The following is a 20,182-nucleotide window of genomic DNA, read 5'->3' as shown; positions in this document are numbered from 1 at the left end:
ACATTCCGCTAATATCGCACATCATTTAAACAAAGGTTAGAACATGAACTCATGGATTTTTTCGCTTTACTGTTGATAGAGGAGAAAATTGCCAGTCACACACCCAACACGACGCAGCCGCTGACCCCCAACATCACCTCGCCCCAACTACTGAACAATACTCTCTAGGTCTGCCCCATACAGTAATAATCCCTAGCAACGATTAGGGACCCTCATAATACTGATTTTAAGGCCCTAGTCTTTAAGGATGTTTAATACTGATTTTAGGGACCGATTTATACTTCCTAATATCACTCGCTGATTTGAAGGTTATGTACAAGAGAGAATTATCCCAGTAACACTTTGAAGGTTCAACAAAAGGGAATATTTTTTGTCGCTAAAACTGAGATGAATTAAGTGATTATGAAGTAAAACTGGCTCAGATTTATTTAAGACATTGTTTACTCTCACAACTAAGCTATGTATACTGTATAACAGGATAGGTTAGTTTGGGTTAAAGTTGTAATAATTCAATTTATTTATAGTATTTACTGTTATTTAATGGTTTGATGTTTAGTAAGAATGAAATTTATTATGGTTATTGTGGGGCGTGGCGGCTGATAGAACACAATACTCGCTTCCTGTTCAATGGTTCAAGGTTTCATCCCAGAGTGCCCCCCCCCCCCAAAGCTCTTTACAGTTAAGTGACGGAAAGGAGGTTGACGACGGTGGCTCCAGTGTGCTAAAGCCTTCCTATACAATGTGTTGGGACCCACAATCAATGATGTTTTTCCGGAAAATACTTCCCATATTTATTAACCTGCGATTCTTATTCCTAATAATGGTCTTTGTCATTCCTTAAAATATATTAAATTAGTACGACTTGTGACTGACGTTATTCTAATATACTGACAGGTGGGCGGCACTTGGAAGAGACTGGTATGGGTGGTGGTCATAGGTGTTGTGGTGGGCGTCGCTCTGGCCACCCCCACCACAGAGGAAGAACAACACGAATCTCTCGAGGAGACCCAGGAACTAGAGAGTGAACACGACCGAGACGGAAAATGTAAGTAGATTGTGAAGGATACACGAGTGAAGGTACGCAGTCTACCCGCCGCCATAGCAGAGTAGAGTATGTGTGTGTGTGTGTGTGTGTGTGTGTGTGTGTGTGAGCTTTTTGCTGGAAAATACTTAGACGTCATGAATTGCTGACACTTGTAGGAGAAACAGATATTCAGCTGATGAATGGTAACTCTTGCATCAAATGTTCTTAAATGTTTAGATCAATACTTAAAAAGAATGGTATACGTAAGTCTTAAATTACCTGCAGTGGCATGTTAAAGGTGAGGGTAATCAAGGTGCGGTGGAGAGCTGAGCTTTGATACACGATTAGCTTAATAGAACGACGTGTCTGTCCCGCAGATACACCCACGGTGGCTGAAAGGTAATGGATTATTTATGAGTAGATAGTTAGTTAGTCTGCAAAACAGTAAAAAGTCACAAAAATAAACTTGGAGCATAAACACAACTCTGTCTCAGCTCATAGGAGGACCTGCGACATACACAAAAATGTGCGCCTAAAAATCTCACATCCGCAATGATATGAAGAAAAAATTTTAAACAAAGGCTTGAGAGAGACCGAGTTAGGTCAGTGACTTACTAGTGATGAACGAGAATTATTCCTTGGCCACAACACTAATAACTACACTAAGTTATGTCGACAGTGTTCGTCCTGCTGGCTCAGATCGCCGCCAGTGAGTGTACTACCAACGACCCCATCAGGACCCAGGGCACCTGCATGCCTTCCAAGCAATGTTCTAACCAGGGAGGTAAATCCCAGGGAACCTGTGCCAAGGGACTTGGCACCTGTTGTTTAGGTAAATATTCCCCACCCTCTTGTGACTCAACATATCTATTTGTTATACATACTCACTTGCATCTACATCATCTCACAGCTCCATCTTCTTCCCCTAGTCTTTCCCCTCTTTCTTTCTCACTCTATTTCTCTAACTTTATCATGAGCACCCCAGAGCCCCACCTCACCCCCCTAGTCTCTTCTTTATCTATACCTCTTTTCTTTTCTCTATCTACCTTTCACTCCCTCTATCTCACCAGCATCAAGCCCACCTCACAGCCTCATTCTTTCTCTCTCTTCCCGACAGCGACGAGGACATGTAATGCGGCCAGCAGCTACAATAACACGTACTTCATCAATCCAGACTCCACTGACGTTGAGCTGGGCGCCTGTACACTCACCATCAACCGCGTCAACAGCAACATCTGTCAGATGAGGTTCGATTTCATCTCCCTCGACCTCTCCCAGCCGGACATCAACGGGGCTTGTAACCATGACTTCTTCACGGTCACCGGCGGGGTGTCCAAGGTCCCCATGATCTGTGGAAGAAACAATGGACAGCATAGTGAGTAACGAGGTCGAAAATGTCCAGTAAGAAATACACTGAAAATAAATATAAGGGTAAGCGCAAATTTCGGCTGTTGTATGACACATCTGACAATCTATCCAAGTCCCAGTATGTGCTCAATGTCTCCCACTTACTTCTCCTCAGTTTACTACGACGTGGACCCGAATGGCGGCACTGTAAAGCTAACTATAGACCGCTTTGATATTAGCTCCCTCAGCCGGTCATGGGATATTAAGGTCACCCAGATCGCCTGTGACTCCAGGTTCCGTGGTAAGATCTCTGGTTGTCTCACAGCTCCTGAAGGGGAAGTTTCTGAAGGAAGTTGGTCTTTCAGTAATCAAAGGTTGCTGTTGCGGCTTCTTAAGAATGTTAACCTTTTCAGCAATACTTAAAGTTTCTGAAACTCCAGGAATTGACTGATTTTTTATAAATAAGAAAATAGCCTTTTCAGTAACTACATGACCAAGTTGTAGTCTCCAATATAAACTGTTTTTCCCCAGTAATTCCAGGCTCTGTTGTGTGTTTAGGCTTTAAGGATTGTGTCAGTTTCCACGCTGTGGCTGTCACTTCAGCAGGTCACTGGCTAGTCTAATTCTCCAAGATAATGCAGGGTTTACCTGTACTGGTTATTGGTTGTTCCAGTTACACCATAACGTAACTGTAGATTCTGGGTTCATACAGAATTACTCACATAATACGCAAGACATTAAATACCAGATTTACTTTATTGAGACCCGGACAGTTCGTCACCGGTCTATTAAATATTGTATTATACCAAGATAATAATGTCCTTATTTTAGAGGCGACGAAGCAAAAGTTAAGTTGGGTTACGTTACGTTTATACTGAACCGGTGACGAATTGTACTAGAGCCTATTGGTATACATTAAAGCCTTTCATATAATTTTACCATTCTCTCGAGATTTACATATATATTTTTTCACACCTTCAAATCTCCAGGTTTCTTTCCAGACGAACTATTTATTTCACAAACATCAAGCACTTTAGGGACCTGTGACGATAGTATCTACAGATTATAGGAAATCAAAGAGGTTCATGGTTTTTGTTTGCCATGGCCCATATTCACCTACCGAACACGTATATTTTTCTTAATCATATTTAATGGCTGCCGCGCATGACCATACTCCATACCTAAAGTTTAATGAATATTCCCCAAGCTGTCCTCCTTCCTTACGTGTTATTGTCCTGTATCCCATAACCCGTGTCAAGTTGGGTGTGTGTGTTCCCAGCTCCTGAAGGCTGCCTGCAGTACTACACGGCTACTACCGGCACCGTCAACAGCTTCAACTTCCTGAACACCAACACTAACACTGATGTTAACGGTACGTATTAGTGTTCTAGTACACGCTGTGAGAGAGAGAGAGAGAGAGAGAGAGAGAGAGAGAGAGAGAGAGAGAGAGAGAGAGTCCTCAGCTTCTTCAACGTAATTTTATTCCTATGGACCCCGTCCCACTAACAAGTTATGCCACCATACAACTGATAACTCCCATTCTTTGATAACTGACAACCTCGTATTCCCTATCTACCGGACACCAGGCACCAGGCAATTGGCCAACGAGGACTACGGGGTATGCATTAAGCGTGCTGACAACTACTGCGGCATCATCTGGGAGGCCAGCAAAGTGGGCGGCAACTTCGGCTTCACCGTCTCTGGCCCCGCTGACGCCATTCAGCTCAGTCTTATTGGTAAGTCACCTGCCCCTGATCACCTTTACGGGGCACTTACCAACAACTACTGGACAGAATTTCAACCCAGTTCTGCTCAACTTTACAGTTGGAGAACTGAGGGCGGTCGAGTGCAATACCAGCCATACTTTTTTCAGGAAGCTAGGATAACGTTAGAGTTAGTTCAGATCAGATTACGTTAGGTTGCTTCAGTAAACTTATACTTACATTTGGTTAGGTTAGGTTGGCGTTAAGTTAGTTTAAGTGGGATAATATCCTATAATAGATATAACACATCCAGCAGCCTCCTCAAAATAAGAGGACTTACAGTAATTTCAGATATACCCAAACCCACTGACCTATAAACGTAGCACTCTTAGATGCACCATACCGTACTTAACGATCAGACGACAAGTAGAGATAACAGATCCCTATATAGCAGAAGAGGTTTATCAAAGTTTCATTTGTTTATAACAAAGTTTTTCCAAGGTAACAAAAATAATTCTTAAGACTTCATACGCACACTACAGGTCGACTGCTCCTGATCCCAGTTTCAGATTCCTGTTTCTATTCACACAGAGAACACCAGACTTATTTTATTCCTTCCTTCAGGTACAATCAACACAAGCACACGCGATGGTAACTGCACTACGGACTACGTGGTGATCCCCGGCGGTCTGTACACCTTAGACGACGCCACCAACACCGTCCAGGCCGCCGACAGATACTGCGGGCTCGGCTTCCCTCCCTCCGTCACCAGTAAGTTGATCTCCTTCATCTTAAATTGACTCCTCACCTGTAAGATGACCCATCTCGCCCGTAAGATGACCCCTCTCACCTGTAAAATGACCCCTCTCACCTGTAAGATACCCCTCTCTCCTGCAAAATGACCCATCTCGCCCGTAAGATGACCCCTCTCACCTGTAAAATGGCCCCTCACCTGTAAAATGACCCCTCTCACCCGTAAGATGACCCCTCTTGCCCGTAAGATGACCCCTCTCACCTGTAAAATGACCCCTCACCTGTAAAATGACCCCTCTCACCTGTAAGATGACCCCTCTCACAAGTAAGATAACCCCTCTCACATGTAAGATGACCCCTCTCACATGTACCTGTAATGACCCCTCACCCGTAAGATGACCCCTCTTGCCCGTAAGCCCTCTACCTGTAAATGACCCTCACCTGTAAGATGGCCCTCTCACCCGCAAGATGACCCCTCTCACCTGTAAGATGACCCTCTTGCCCGTAAGATGACCCCTCTCACCTGTAAGATGACCCCTCTCACCCGTAAGATGACCCCTCTTGCCCGTAAGATGACCCCTCTCACCTGTAAGATGACCCCTCTCACCTGTAAGATGACCCCTCTCACCTGAATCCACACTTATAAATTAATCCCCACATGTGTATAACCAAACCTAGCCTAACCAAACCTAATCCAATCTTACCTAAACTAACCTATTCTAAACTAATCTAACCCAACTCAAACTAACCTAAACAGACCTAATATGATCTAACGTAACCTCTCGCGAAATTTCACAGTCTAGTTATTTTGATAACGTCCACAACGCGGTGTGGTCGCCTTTATTTTTTAGCTTAATGAGCGAAATCGTTCTTTGAGCCTAACATATACATAATAATGTGCTCTGTCTCCCCCAGCCACTGCTCAGCCCTTCGTGTTGTACGTCAAGAGTAATGGTAACGAGCTGATGGAGGCCATAAACCGTGGCTTCAGCCTTAATTACCGACAGATTAAGACGTGCATGTAGTGACCATCAGTGAGTTGACTGAGTCTCAACCTCCTCCAAACTAACTACAACCAACTCCGAGTCACAAGTTGTGTGTACAGTATGTGGTAAACATGTGACCTGCATTATACCCGTTATCTGTCACTACTTAAGCTACTCAACAGGAGTTAACAATTTTAGTTTCAATCTCAACAACTACCATTTAACTACTCTCAATACTTATGACCACAATCAGTTGTTTGATTCTGGTCTAATGGAAAAAAGGTAATATTGAGTCCAGCCTTTTGTACAGAGCGAAATCTATCGTTCTTGCTAAATATTACCTCCCAAGTCACCTTATAACAATGGCAACAGAACACTGTTAAGAACATTATCGTATTCAAGATGTTCTGTAGTACACAGCTTAATAGCGCTATGAAGGGAACCACATTTAACATCGCCAGAAAAAATAAAGTCTTCATGCATCCATGATCCTCACTGTTTCAGGGTAACCACAGATGAATATGCTAAGATGTAACAAATACAAAATATCCGTCACTCTGCTAACATGGACGAATCGCGCGCCTCCTGGTAGTGTGCTACTAGGCTGCCAGGTGGCCTACCCTCATATTTTTCTCTCGTTGTGCACTTATAAAACTGATTGTTATTTTATGTAACTATGTAATTCTTAATAAATCATACATGAGTCTTTGTATAAAAAACACTGCCTGTATGTAGATATATATCAATAAATTATTGTACAGACATGACATTTTAATTCCATTGTTATCGACAACTTCATTAATTTGTACCAGCGAGCTTAATATTTCAAATATGATAATTACGCCAACTTAAACATGTTACACAAACAAAGATATCCTGCTTTGCTTCTGTAGGCAAGAAGCTTTAGAAATGTAATTTAATTTGTGTATTTTACAGTATATTGTGATCCTGCAATACGCCTTTACAATTTCCAACAAACAATTGGAATATAATAAATAATATATAAGTTACTCATGATGGATGTGGTTAATCTAAAGGTCACACTCGGTGCGATGAGGTCTGAAATATTAGAAATAAATGGTTAAATAATCGAATTCTGAACATTGTAAAACGACTTAATTAATTCGTCTGATGGCACCGTGAAACCACCCAAGTCTCTGTCGGTGGTTCTCACAGTTTTCATTAAGTAAATGGGTGACATAATTCAGTCATTAAATTTCAGCCATATAAGGAGGAAGTGCTACATGTAGCACAACAGAAATCAAGCTTCTTTAATACATTCCATCTTCATAAGGACTGATGAACTTTTCACAAAAAAACAATAATAAATATTTAAGTAAAGTGTTGAAATGAAATATAGATGGTGGTCCAATTAAAGTGAACCATGTTGAAATTTAAATAAAAAATCATGAAATGGACAAAATCTGTATTAAAGCAGTTCGCAAGTTTCTGAAAACCTTTGGAAACAATAGTTCATAATGTTTGAAAGTTATGTCATCCAAATGTGCACTCAAACCCCGGCCAACCTAAAACTGGTTCACTTTAATTGGTCCACCCCGTTTGAGCAACCTCGTGAACCTGAATGGCTTACTTTGATAATTATAATCAGTCAATTTGACCAAGGACAGCTGACAAAGCCAAGAGAGGCTTTTTTCCAGCAGCATCTGGTGTTCTTGGGAACAGGCAGTCACCCATCCAAGCACTAACCAGACCTAACGATGCTTAACTTCGCGATCGGACAAGAAGCGGTGTTTCGGACGTGGTACTACTGTATCTGTACCTGCACCAATGTTGGTCAAGTCTGGTCTTGAATGAGCCACTCTTATTTGATCAACACTGGAGCAGGTACAGATACATTCTGAAGCCAGTACATGACCATTACAGAATTTGCCAACAGGGATGTAACCAACGCCCAAGAGGTTAACGAGCCGGTCAGTGGCGAAGAAGATAAAGGTATAAAAAAAATAAGGTGAAAAGTTCTAACACTGCCGCACCTCTCACGCTCACCGCACAGTCAAGTTTCACAGATTGTTATTTTGTCTATAAGAGACTTCAGAGGATAATAGAAAAAAGTTATTAAGAAAATTCTATGCATTGTGGGTTCACTGTTACTAGCTAAAGGTAAATTCTTGTTATATCTACAGAATAGTGTTAATACTGATCCATCTAATATGCGTTTATGGTTACTCGTATGAATCACCCAATTAATAATATACACAACGACGACGTCCTCGACTTCCATGATCCTGTGAAAGCTGTCAGAAGTACAATACGCCTCACACAGTTATATTACAGGTAAACTCGAGAATACCAATCATGTGAGGTGTAGCGTGCCTGAGGTAGGTACGTGTTTCTCTCAGAAGACACGTGTAAGGTGTGGGGCCGAGGTGTACATCGTAATGTTATTTTAAGCGGGACGGTCACCACACTTGGTCTGACTCAGCCACAACCCCCCTACACAAAACACCCAGAATCTCACCTATTTTCATACATTAAACTAATTTTTGGCTTAGATATAACGTAAATTGGTAATTAACTAATTATAGTAAATGACTAGTTCGAACGAGCACGGGTGAAGTATATTAGTGTGCTTGCAACTAGCTAGTGTTCATGACGTCACTATTTCGTCATAGCAAGATCAGCTGGGAGGGTTGGGTGCCAAGCGAGGGGAGTCTTAAGCAGCGGCACAAAGTGAGGGGAGCCAGTCGAGAGCCAGAGACGGGAAGGCTCATCAGCAGTTGCAGTGAACAAGTCTACACACACGAGTTCCGACCACAAGGGAGGTTAAACGAAGACTATCGACAGTGTAACATTCAATTCAACAAACTATTTTCTTGGTGAACTTTGTTGTGACTTCTCCAGGATGTCTTTAGCGAGCACTCTACTGGGTGATCTGAAGGGGGGTTTCAGGCTGCCCATCACCCGCCGAGGAGCCTTCTTGCAGGATGACTTCTTCAGTGGTTTCCAAAAGGATTACAGCCGCGCAGTGGGTGACGTGCTCGACAGATGGGGTTCCCGCTCCTCTAAGGCTGACCGCTTTGCCTCCTACAGGAAACTGAGGGAGAGGGACGCCTCTGAAGACAGCCAGGCCGCGACGATCTCCGAGACCACCGACAACTATGTGGTGAGTATGAGGACACCCAGTTGGGCCCCTGTTAAACCACCTCATATATCATTATTATTATTAAATCTTTAGTTGTATTTTTAATATCGTACAGCTGGTAACTCAACAAGTGTGACGTCACACACCAGGAAGAAGCAACACGGAAGCTCTTTAGTGTTTGTATACACACAGTCTCATGCTAATAAACAGTCGTCCATCATTCGGACCGCTAAGTTCACTAAATTTTGTTACAATTCTGGGTTTGTGTGTGTTGTTCTTTTTAAGCCTTACGCATGTGCACCTTTCCTGGCCGAATTACTGATAATAATTTTCTGGGGAATGTTTCACTCTACCTTCCCTCCGCCAGCTGACATTGGCTCGTGTAACACTGTATGTGTATCCTTTTTTCTTTGCCTTTTCAGTAAAATTGGACACCCTTGTGCGGCGCTGCTGTACGAACGAGTGCCCTCATGCACTCTTTTTCTTATCCATGCATCACCTCTGTATTACCGATGACCAATTCGATGGTTTGTCTTGTTACGAGATATTTTTTTTTTATTGGGCACTCCCCTACATCATTGTGTAAGGTGAAGCGCAGAAGGGTTTACAGCGCCCAACAGGGAAGCATGCTAAGTTCATGCTTGCCTTTATGTCTCATGAATTAAGGGCGTAGAAGCCTGAAGAGTCAAGGGTATAGAAGCCTGAAGAGTCAATGGTTTATGTCATCAAGTTATTGGAAGCTCCAACAACTCCCTGAATTCGAATTCGCAACTTTTGACTTACAACAGGTACCTACTTTACTGCTAGGTGAACAGGGACTAATGGGGGCTAGGAAGTATGTCCAAACAACTTCCACCGGCCCGGGAATCGAACCCGTGACATCTTGCTTGCGAGGCAAGAGCGGTACCGCCTCTACCACCGGCCCCCCACCAGAGATAATGTGTCCTGAAAATAGTCGTAAACACACCTTTTTGCTTATATCCCAGACCAGAACATGGGAATAATAGGGAGCAGCACTTGTACACAGGTCATGGCGTTAACTAATATAAATTTGTACTTTAATGGAATAACATTTTAACTCAACAAAATTAAAGGAATTTGTTCTCTATATGTTCCTCATCATAACATGGCTACATGTCTTGTTTATACATGTAGGCGAGATAGTTAAGGCTGAAGTAAATCCACCGGCCACGTTCGCAAATCAAACTTATACATCAAAGGTGTCTGTAATCAGGTTAGGTCATGCCGTCAAAGAACATTACAATTGAGTGAACTTTAATGGCTGGAGGACCTTATATACTACGGCCTACAGTTCAGGACCATCACCGTCTATGGGCGCCGATATTAGGGCGAGCAAAAACCTCGTAACACTGACTTATAAAGATGAAAACTCAGGATTAGTTCATGACACAAAGAAGGAACACTAACGATTGATTTACTTCTGACAGGTCAACATGAGATGGCAGCCGACAGGTAAAATTGAATGTGAAAATTTGAATATTTTTTTTCTTTCATATGAGTGACTAGGATGGCAAATCAAAGCAATGGAAGTTAAATAATCTTATATTCCCGGTGTCACCAGATCGTTTTAGACATGAACGAGTACTCCAGCGGTGAGATCACAGTGCAGACGGTGGGGTTCTCTGCCCTGGTGGAGGGGAAGGTGGCAAATCGCACTTACAAACGAAGCTTCCCGCTCCCCAAGAACACCATCATTGACCGCGTGGTAGCAGACCTCTCCGACGAGAACATTCTCACCATCACCGCCAAGAGGAAGGTAGGTATAGGAGGGCCAGGGAGAGGGACAAGATGGGGGCGGGGGCAGCTGAAAGCTCTTGGTGTTAAAATAGGAGAAGTAAAATAAACTTTGATGACGGAGTAGGTGAGGAGACAAAGGCTTATAGACGAGGGCTTGCTGTTACTGTCGATGGTAGTTTAGATAATGTACTGATAATGACAGTAGGGAAGGTATATGGCTGTTGTAGAAGGTCTTGGTGGTGGAGCAAGAGAGGAAAGACACGGGTGTTATGAAAGAAATTCTGGGTTAGAAAACAAGATTGAATTAGATCTGGTAATGAATAGATAAGGAAGAAATGCTTCACTACAAGGGTGGGAATAAAGAAAATCATGATGATGACTTAGTGGGAACAGTGAGCAATGACAGGGAAAGTAAAACAGATTAATGCCTAAATATATTATGAGGGTACAGGAAACTTTCTTCTCACATAAATTTACAGTTGGTCATGTAACGATAAGTTGAAGCTACTTTCATAAACTTTATGTGTAAATGCTGTAAGTGTAAGCTGTACCTGCGTGACTATACTAAGCTGCATCTACAGGGGAAGGGCGTGGCCATCAACGTGGACTCGACAGACGACGCTGCCAGGTCCGCTACCAGCTCGCAGCAGCAATCAAGTGCTGATGTCACGTCTATTGAGTCGCAAATTATTCCTACTGAGGCAGAGAAGACTCAGACGTCGTCATCAGCCACCACAGAGGAGAGAGTCATCCCCACTGTCAGGGATGGAGGTAACACCAACACCTCGCGCACTGTCAAGACCGAGGCAATGGCATCATCTGGAACGCGTAAAGGCTCAAGCTCCAGAATAATTCCTCTCAATATCGAGGGCGAAACGATCGCCTCCCAGACAGTGGATGAAGCAGATTCAGCGGCAACCCAGACAAGCGCAACCTCAAGCACAGCCGAGAAAATAATTCCCACTGTGAGGGAGGGCGGCGCAACACAAGCTGCCTCTACCTCGACAACTTACTCTTCATCTACACAGAATCGAGTTCTGCCCATCAACAGACGCGGCAGGTTCTTCCAAGACTCTACCTTCGAAAATGTCTGGGATGACTTTGAGTCTGCCATAGACGAACTCATGTCCCGGCGAGGGTCTCGCTCGGGGCAGGAGGAGGACAAGTTTCAGTCCTATAGGAACCTCCGTCAGTGTGTCCAACAGGATGATAACCAGGCCGCCACTGTCTCTACAGGCAATGGAGAATATAAGGTAAATACTAAAGATTTTCCCCGATTAATTCCATTCCAGCTGTTCATTATGTAAGAACTATGGAAATATTTTGATTATTATTTCACGCTTCTGCCGTACCTTAAATACCTATTGATGCTACAAGGAACAAAAGAAAAACTGTACAACTGTACAGTATAGGGCAAGTTCTTCAATTGTTGTAAACTTGTAACAACATGTCTTAATTTACCAGATTTATATACAAGTTTTCGAACATTCACAAAGACGATCACCTTTTGTAGTTTTTGGTGCTTATTTATACAATAACTTATCCCTCAGTTATATACCACAATTTACACGCTTCTTTACTACTCCTCCTTCAGCGAAACTTTACTCTACAGATGCCCTAAACATGCCCCTCCTCACCCGTGCCCTGTGACCCCCTTCTGTTTCTCTCTCTTCCCATCATCCTTCTCCCACCTCGTTCCTTTAGTCTCTTACTCAAACCTCATGCACTTAATTCCTCCCCCTCCCTCATCATTCTTCCACTCACTGGACCTTCACTTCTTCATCTGTCCCACCTTTATCCTTGACTCATCGTCTCTTATCTCTCTCAACTACGTCACCATTTATATCCCACAAGCCGACGTTTACAATCCCCATTATTGGTCAGTAATGAGTGATCCCCTCCACCTCCAGGTCGTTGTGGACGTGAAGGACTTTGTGGACGGTCACCTGGACGTGAAGGCGGAGAAAGGGGCCATCGTGGTCGTGGGCAAGAAGGGTACGTGTTCCTTTGAGCGGAGATTCTCAATCCCTGGACTCTCACAGCCTGACTTGGTCGCTGCGGCTCTCTCTGCTGACGGCGTCCTCACTATCACGGCTCCTAAATAACTTAAACGTCAAACAATACCCGTACTGTAGACAAAAACTGTCTTCAACACGTCCAACTATTACGCTCCCTTCGCCCTGTGGAAGGTTCTATAAATATTTCTATTTGGTTCATATAAAACAAAAACAAAGGGCAAGTCAGCTGGAACCGAGAGCTCGAGGATTTACCTTCACTCGTTTCACTATATTCTTATGAAAGATGAAGAATTATCAACCAGTAATTTTTACTTAAGGTAGACTATAGCAGTTAGGTCTTCGCTTTTGTTCCTGTTTTAGCTTACAAATACCATATAAATACAACCTCTGGGGCAAGTGTAAACGCCTCCACGAATTGAAAACACCGACTCGACCCTCTGACATATACAGTGGTAACTCCCTTGTATTACCAGGGTCGTATCCAGAGCATGATAGGGAGGACAGTGTTGGACAAAATCATCAATATATTGTACCAATTCATAATGCTGAGACTAATGTACTGTTTTAATCACAATCATTCATATGCCCCAACCTGGTCACAAGGTTCACAGTTGAGAAATCACATATATTATCAAACTGTATAATGTATTTTCTTTTTCTAGCACAAAGAAGGGAGGAAGGTTATAGACACTCATTAACTCCCCCCTCGGATATAGCCCAAAAATTACAGTACAACCATACCTAAGGACTGTACTTGGAAATTCTTGGTTGCTTACATGAGGAAACCCCAAAATTAAAGTGATGATTTTAAGTCTTCTGAATAAAACCTGGGGTCCATATTGTCGCTTATCACGCGGTAACTTGTGGGGTGGATAGACGGTGTGAACAAGATAGTTTAGTGGTAATAGGATAATTTATGTTTTGCTTTTGTAGTATTTAGCTTTATCTATATATCATGCATATCATATCTGTGTTTATCTGTGAACTGTATATAAAGGGTTAAATGTATTTTGCCAGTGATGATATTTATATGAAGTAAGGTGTAAGAGATGAGACTTTTTGTTACGGAGAATAAAAATAGATTTGTACAACACGTTTCCTTATTATTCTCTCCCACACATCAAGCCAACAACAATACCACCATCTACTTTCTTCTTTGATATCACAACTGTATTTAGTTATATATAAGCTGACACAAGACATTATTATTATTATTATTATTATTATTTGTGTATCTATGTCCCAAGATAGCCACACACAACACCTAACTCTGTCGCTCTTTTAAATTATTCATGCACCTCGATCTTGGCCACCCTTGGAGTCTCACGGCCAACATACCCCCGCCATCAGCCAGGAGGATAGACTAAGCATTGCTCTTAATCAGGTACAGTATATAATCTATACCCAAACCCATCAACATAACCTAACCTAATGAGATACCCATTACCTCAGCACCGTCAAAATGGGTCAGGCTATATAGGTTACGTTTCCTTCAGGTAAAAAAAACAAAGTCAAGAAGGACAACACAAGTCCAAAAAGATATATGAGGTTGGTGAAGTGATTATATGTCGTACAGTGATGGATGGAGGGGGGGAGGGGGTAACGGGGAGGTGGAAAAAAAAGAGGGAGGGAGAGGGAGAAAGGGAGCCGGGGATGGAGGAAAAAGGGGTTGGGGGTTGGGGAAGGGAGAGGTTTTAAACGTCCTTCTATACCTGTTGCACGTTACCACAAAAGAGAACTTGATTACAGATTGACGCAAGACTTCTGCCTGAACATATATGCCTAGTTTACTTACGGAGAAGGAAAGAGAGGTAGTATAAATATAGACATGTCACACCACAGTAAATCCTCTACCTCAAGCAACTGTGGGTTCGAGTCATAAATAAATGAAGGACGCTTGCACAACTAACCTATGCCTTTTACGATGCTTTTCCTATAGAATGTGTTTCATACCTTTTAACTTTGTCACATCCGGCATTATTTTTTTTAAACAAGTATAGAAAAAATAATGATGGCAGCAGACACAAATTTAGTACAAATTATCCATCTAAACAAAAATAGTCTTACATTATATCGTTTTGGTTATGTCAGGTCGCTTGGTCCGTTTTGGCTAATAAAAGGTAAAAAAGGCATGATAATGTAGTCGCCAGGACGAGATCCTGGTTTACAAGACGGTGAAATTTTTTCCGTCCCAAATTATAAACTTATGATTTGAAGCCAGACAGGGAAGAATTAAAAGACAATATCAATTTTCTTTAGGAACAAATAGCTAATGCTTAATTTAGCTGTGCAAGTACCCATAAATATGACTATAATTGCCAGGGCTGCAGCCACCAACGTGCTCTTACACCCTCAGTTGGAGCCTTGGAGGCCAGCCAAACACACCACACCGCCTCCCACAGATAAAAACAGCTCTCGTGGATGCCTTTCATTTCTTCTCGTTGATTCATTCGGAAGTCGGCTGCTTAGTAATATTTACACGAGCACTAGCTGATAGACTATCCACTACACACCACTCATCATTAAAAAAAAAAGCCTTTATATTCTACACACATGGAAAGAGCAGTTATTCTAAACAAAGTAAATGTTTGTGAATGAAGCATAATTCTGATATAACTGTTCAGGAAAATTCCCCCAAATGGGTAAAGTTTTTCTCACGTTAAGTAAAGCAAGTCAGTAAGGTGGTGTGTTACTCTGCTTACACTAGTCTAGGGGCTATTTTAGGCTGCTAGTAATCCATGCATAGCACTAAGCTACATTACTAGTAAGCCAAATGGAACACGGACTAGCAAATCAAACGTAGCCAAGAACTAGAATATCCACAATCTAGTACATCAGGGGCTACGCTACTAACAACTAAGCAGATACGAACTGACTACCACACGTCCAGGAGTAACCCACGGGATGGACAAAAAGATTGAGTCAATACGGGCCAGGCTAATCGTAGAAACTCTTAGGCAATAAGCAAAAATATTTAGACTGGTCCAAGCACTCCATTGTAGTTGTCACGTCTCACATACACCATTACTTTCTCTGTCTTGTGAGTGGCCCTGAGGCTGTATTTATCTTCACATTAAAATGAGCCTCTTGGATGATGTCAACTGTCAATGTACAGATGGCCGCAAATGTTATATTCCTTCCCTCGCAGGTGGCTCGGTACATGTGACACGCTGCTATACAAGAGTCCAGCAACATATAACACAAAAATATGTAACTAAAGGGTAATTAAATGTGAAGTCAATGTCATATAGGCAATTGTAATCAAGTGTTCGGAAATATTGTAGGGTTACGTGATGTTATGTTGTCTAGCACTCAGGATGGATGGATGGAAACTCTAGGTGGTGGTTTTCTTATATAAAATATATTATATACAAGACAGTCTGTTGCTGGAGATGCCGTGTGGTGAGAAGCTTGCTCAAGAAACACGTTCAGTGAGTAGCTCAGAGAGTAGTGTGCTTGAGGAGGTATCTGTGCTCGAGCTTCGTTAGAGGAGATGTAGCGTGTTCAGAAACGTAGGGTAGAATGAATCTCAATGGAGAGACTGAGAGCTTATATACACAGCAGCCGGAAGTAAACCCGTGGGAACTCGCCGGTTGCTTGACTCCGTTGCTAGGGTAGACGTAGCAGGTGGCGACCCCCCCCCCCCGAGCAGCTCGCTGGTTGCTAGGATACTGTCACATTGGAATGCAGATACGCAGTTGTAGGGGGGAGATCCACTACAATATAACGCCTACTATTGTGATTGTGAAAACAGCGCTTAATAACTCCGTAATTTAATAGTCTTTTACAGTAAACTAAGGTTCCTTTATAAATACTGTACTGCACTGTAAGTCTACAGTATATTATAAACAGCGACAAGACAACTTTGGTGGAATCCGTCGTCCCCCGTCCCCACCATCTCCCAGTTGGGGTACCTTGTCTGTCAGTCACCACATGTGTCACCTGTGAGGCGAGAAACAACATGCGGGCAACACATGTGAGGTACTCTTATTTATCGACCCAAACACACGTGAGGTACTCTTATTTATCGACCCAAACACACGTGAGGTACTCTTATTTATCGACCCAAACACACGTGAGGTACTCTTATTTATCGCCCCAAACACACGTGAGGTACTCTTATTTATCGACCCAAACACACGTGAGGTACTCTTATTTATCGCCCCAAACACACGTGAGGTACTCTTATTTATCGCCCCAAACACACGTGAGGTACTCTTATTTATCGCCCCAAACACACGTGAGGTACTCTTATTTATCGCCCCAAACACACGTGAGGTACTCTTATTTATCGACCCAAACACACGTGAGGTACTCTTATTTATCGACCCAAACACATGTGAGGTACTCTTATTTATCGCCCCAAACACACGTGAGGTACTCTTATTTATCGCCCCAAACACACGTGAGGTACTCTTATTTATCGACTCAAACACTCGTAGGCACATACATACTGAACCAGTGTAAATAAGTATGATGATTTTTTTCTCAACAAATATCGTCTTATCCATTGAAGCAAAATTATTGATAAATTCGATTGCGCATTTTATAATGATTATTAAACTCTCCTTCAGATACAGATCATGTAAGGCAGACATGGGAAACCCGCGGCCCAAACCATGCGGCCCGCAGAGTGACTGAGAAATTCTATTTAGTGTGGCCCACGGTTCAGGTAGATGCAGCTAGCTTATGGTGAGCAAAGCAATATATATATTAAAAGAATAATCTTCACACGCAATTCATTACTGTTCATCACCTAAGAGTAACTACAAAAATGTAAAGGTAAAATAAGTATAAATAGTCAACAATATAAACATTTTAACTTGTGTGAGTTTACGGGCCAAGTTCAGCGCGGTCTGTTTGATGGATTAGCTGCTGTGTGGCAGTGGGTCACTTGGGAATTAACTTAGGTTGACTGTCTATTCTATTAATTTTCTATCTATTTATTCTCGTCTCACTAGGTCTCTCCATATATATATATATATATATATATATATATATATATATATATATATATATATATATATATATATATGCTGATAACCACAAGGAAAAAGAAAACACGAAGTTCCCAAGCGCTTTCGTGTAATTCACATCTTCAGGGGTGAGTACAGACTATATACATATAAAGACGAAAGCTAAGGTGCTCCATTGTTTCCCTTTTCCCTGCGTGATTTTATCAAGATTTATCTTATCCACGTTTTCATTCTGGATATACATGAAAAAAAAAATATATATATATATAATATATATATATATACATATATATATATATATATATATATATATATATATATATATATATATATATATATATATATATATATATATATATGAAGAGACCTAGTGAGACTAGAATAAATAGATAGAAAATTTATAGAATAGACAGTCAACCTTAGTTAACTCCCAAGTGACCCACTGCCACATAACAGCTAATCCATCAAACAATGGAAACGTGGATAAGATAAATGTTGATAAAATCACACAGGACAAAGGAAACAATGGAGCACCTTAGCTTTCGTCTTTATTCAAGACATCTTTAGAGCAACTGAATTACAAGGAGTAAGAGAGGCTTATACACGCAGGGTGACCTTACAAAACATGAGGTCAGGTAAAAAACATGACATCCACTAATCCACACACCAACACCACCACCAACACAAAAGGAGCTTAAAAGAAAGGGCAATGTAACAGTGTCGAACAGTAGCATATTATCTGTGTCCTCCGGAGGCTAACACAAGTCGAACGGCGGTAACTCTTAAGTCTCTTGTTATTATTGTTTGGAATAATAAAAACATAACTTATATCCTGTAACCACGACGAGGAGGGGAAGGAACAGATTCCTCAAGATTATAATAAAAATGCGTAACACAAACATTAATGGATACATTTCCTTGTAGGGAATTTATTATGTCATTATTCGAAAGAAAAAAATGAAGGTATATGATTCACTGGCGTTTCTATTTACTTCCCAGGTTTACCAAGAATTTAATGATTCGTCTTGCTGGCCAGTTTTCCCATAACCTATTAGTAATATCCGGGTCGTTTTTCATCACTGACTCAACATGTCAGCAAAATATATTAACCCCTATATCACGACATTCATTAAGCAGAAACTCATCACCAACTTCCTTGGCTTTGATACACCAGACTCGCTTCTCAAAATACAGCGTGAGGAATTTTTGGCGGCAAACTTACATACAGATCCGTGTTATGGTTTGGGGGGCGGCGTGGCGAGTGTGCGGACGAGCGCTGGCCAAGCAACAGTTCCCGTGCCAGGATATATATAAACTAGGAACTCTCCCTTTTATAATTCAAAGATAACTGATTGAAATTCGAGGTTGTGATAATTTTCTTTGGTTCGGTTACTATAGGCTGGCTTGTTTGATATATGGTATCTATTTCTTTGTCAGTTAACAGTTTGGCTAGTTGTGCCTAAGCTGCATTAACCTACGTGTGTCCAGGAGTGTTCGACGTTTATACTGTACACATGTTCCTGAGATACCGCTGCCAGCCATAAGACTTAGTACAACCGACTTCTGACTTCATTTACCCAACTTCCGATCGTACACCATAAAACAACTCTCTTGTACACCATAAAACAACTCTCTTGTACACCATAAAACAACTCTCTTGTACACCATAAAACAACTCTCTTGTACACCATAAAACGCCTCTCTCCTCCACCATAAAACACCTCTCTCCTACACCATAAAACACCTCTCGCCTACACCGTAAAACACCTCTCTCCTACACCATAAAACACCTCTCTCCTACACCATAAAACACCTCTCGCCTACACCGTAAAACACCTCTCTCCTACACCATAAAACACCTCTCTCCTACACCAGGTAAGTCAATTATGACCGGGTTAACACCAATTCTTTGTGTAATGTTCGCCTTAACCAACTTGCTGTTGTTGAACTTCATACAGCCAAGTAAATCTATAAGAACTAATTTTTAGAGTGGAATAAATAATAGCCTGCAGTACAAAAAATAATACAGCTACTAATAATTTAACCAGATAATTACATGAATTACTGTAGCCCCCAGTGGGGCGAAAACGAAAAATGGCAACAATCGCCTTACGTGTGATTAACAGCAGCAGTGGGCCGAAATATGTAAATAACATTATGTGTTAAAGGAATATCCTTCCTTCCTTAGGCTTTAGTAAGCCCCTTTATAATATTTACACTGTATATACTTGTCACACTTGCCAGATGCTTCTGGTGTTATTGTACAGGGGTACCTAGTGACAGCACTAGGATCCCGCTTCCTCTATCAAGGAATAAACAATTGAAATTGAAATTGACTTGTGGGCCGAAAACGAAAAATGGCAGCAATCGCCTAATGTATGCACTATGCAGGCTGTCTCGTATGGCCACCGAGTTGGTTAAGGGGGTTGCCTCGGCCGCCGCAATAATTGCAGTGTCATCTGCAGGGGTGGTCCTTCTAGGGGCTCCTGCTCTCCCTAATAACACAATAGAACA

The 20,182-nt window shown here is 41.9% G+C and overlaps 2 protein-coding genes across 2 annotated transcripts in view; both read left to right on the top strand.

Moving 5' to 3' along the window:
• Positions 1–6,575, top strand: part of LOC121854541 — a 31,868-nt gene extending 25,293 nt beyond the window's left edge. The window contains exons 11-18 of the mRNA XM_042349215.1: positions 895–1,045; positions 1,704–1,856; positions 2,142–2,399; positions 2,547–2,672; positions 3,651–3,743; positions 3,958–4,107; positions 4,699–4,845; positions 5,743–6,575. Of these exons, the coding sequence (XP_042205149.1) occupies positions 895–1,045; positions 1,704–1,856; positions 2,142–2,399; positions 2,547–2,672; positions 3,651–3,743; positions 3,958–4,107; positions 4,699–4,845; positions 5,743–5,852 (1,188 nt within the window). The 3' untranslated portion in view covers positions 5,853–6,575. The remainder of the gene's footprint in view (positions 1–894; positions 1,046–1,703; positions 1,857–2,141; positions 2,400–2,546; positions 2,673–3,650; positions 3,744–3,957; positions 4,108–4,698; positions 4,846–5,742) is intronic.
• A 1,925-nt stretch (positions 6,576–8,500) lies between these two features.
• LOC121854545 lies at positions 8,501–13,785 on the top strand. The gene is made up of 4 exons (XM_042349218.1): positions 8,501–8,937; positions 10,499–10,693; positions 11,256–11,927; positions 12,585–13,785. Exons 1-4 carry the CDS (start codon positions 8,677–8,679, stop codon positions 12,777–12,779), a joined length of 1,323 nt encoding a protein of 440 aa, XP_042205152.1. The 5' UTR covers positions 8,501–8,676; the 3' UTR covers positions 12,780–13,785.
• Positions 13,786–20,182: the final 6,397 nt, after the last annotated feature.

This window comes from Homarus americanus, unplaced genomic scaffold (assembly GCF_018991925.1).
Source record: "Homarus americanus isolate GMGI-L3 unplaced genomic scaffold, GMGI_Hamer_2.0 scaffold49658, whole genome shotgun sequence".
Classification (NCBI taxonomy): domain Eukaryota; kingdom Metazoa; phylum Arthropoda; class Malacostraca; order Decapoda; family Nephropidae; genus Homarus; species Homarus americanus.
Note: the sequence above shows the minus strand (reverse complement) of the source record. Positions and strands in the feature narration are given on the sequence as shown.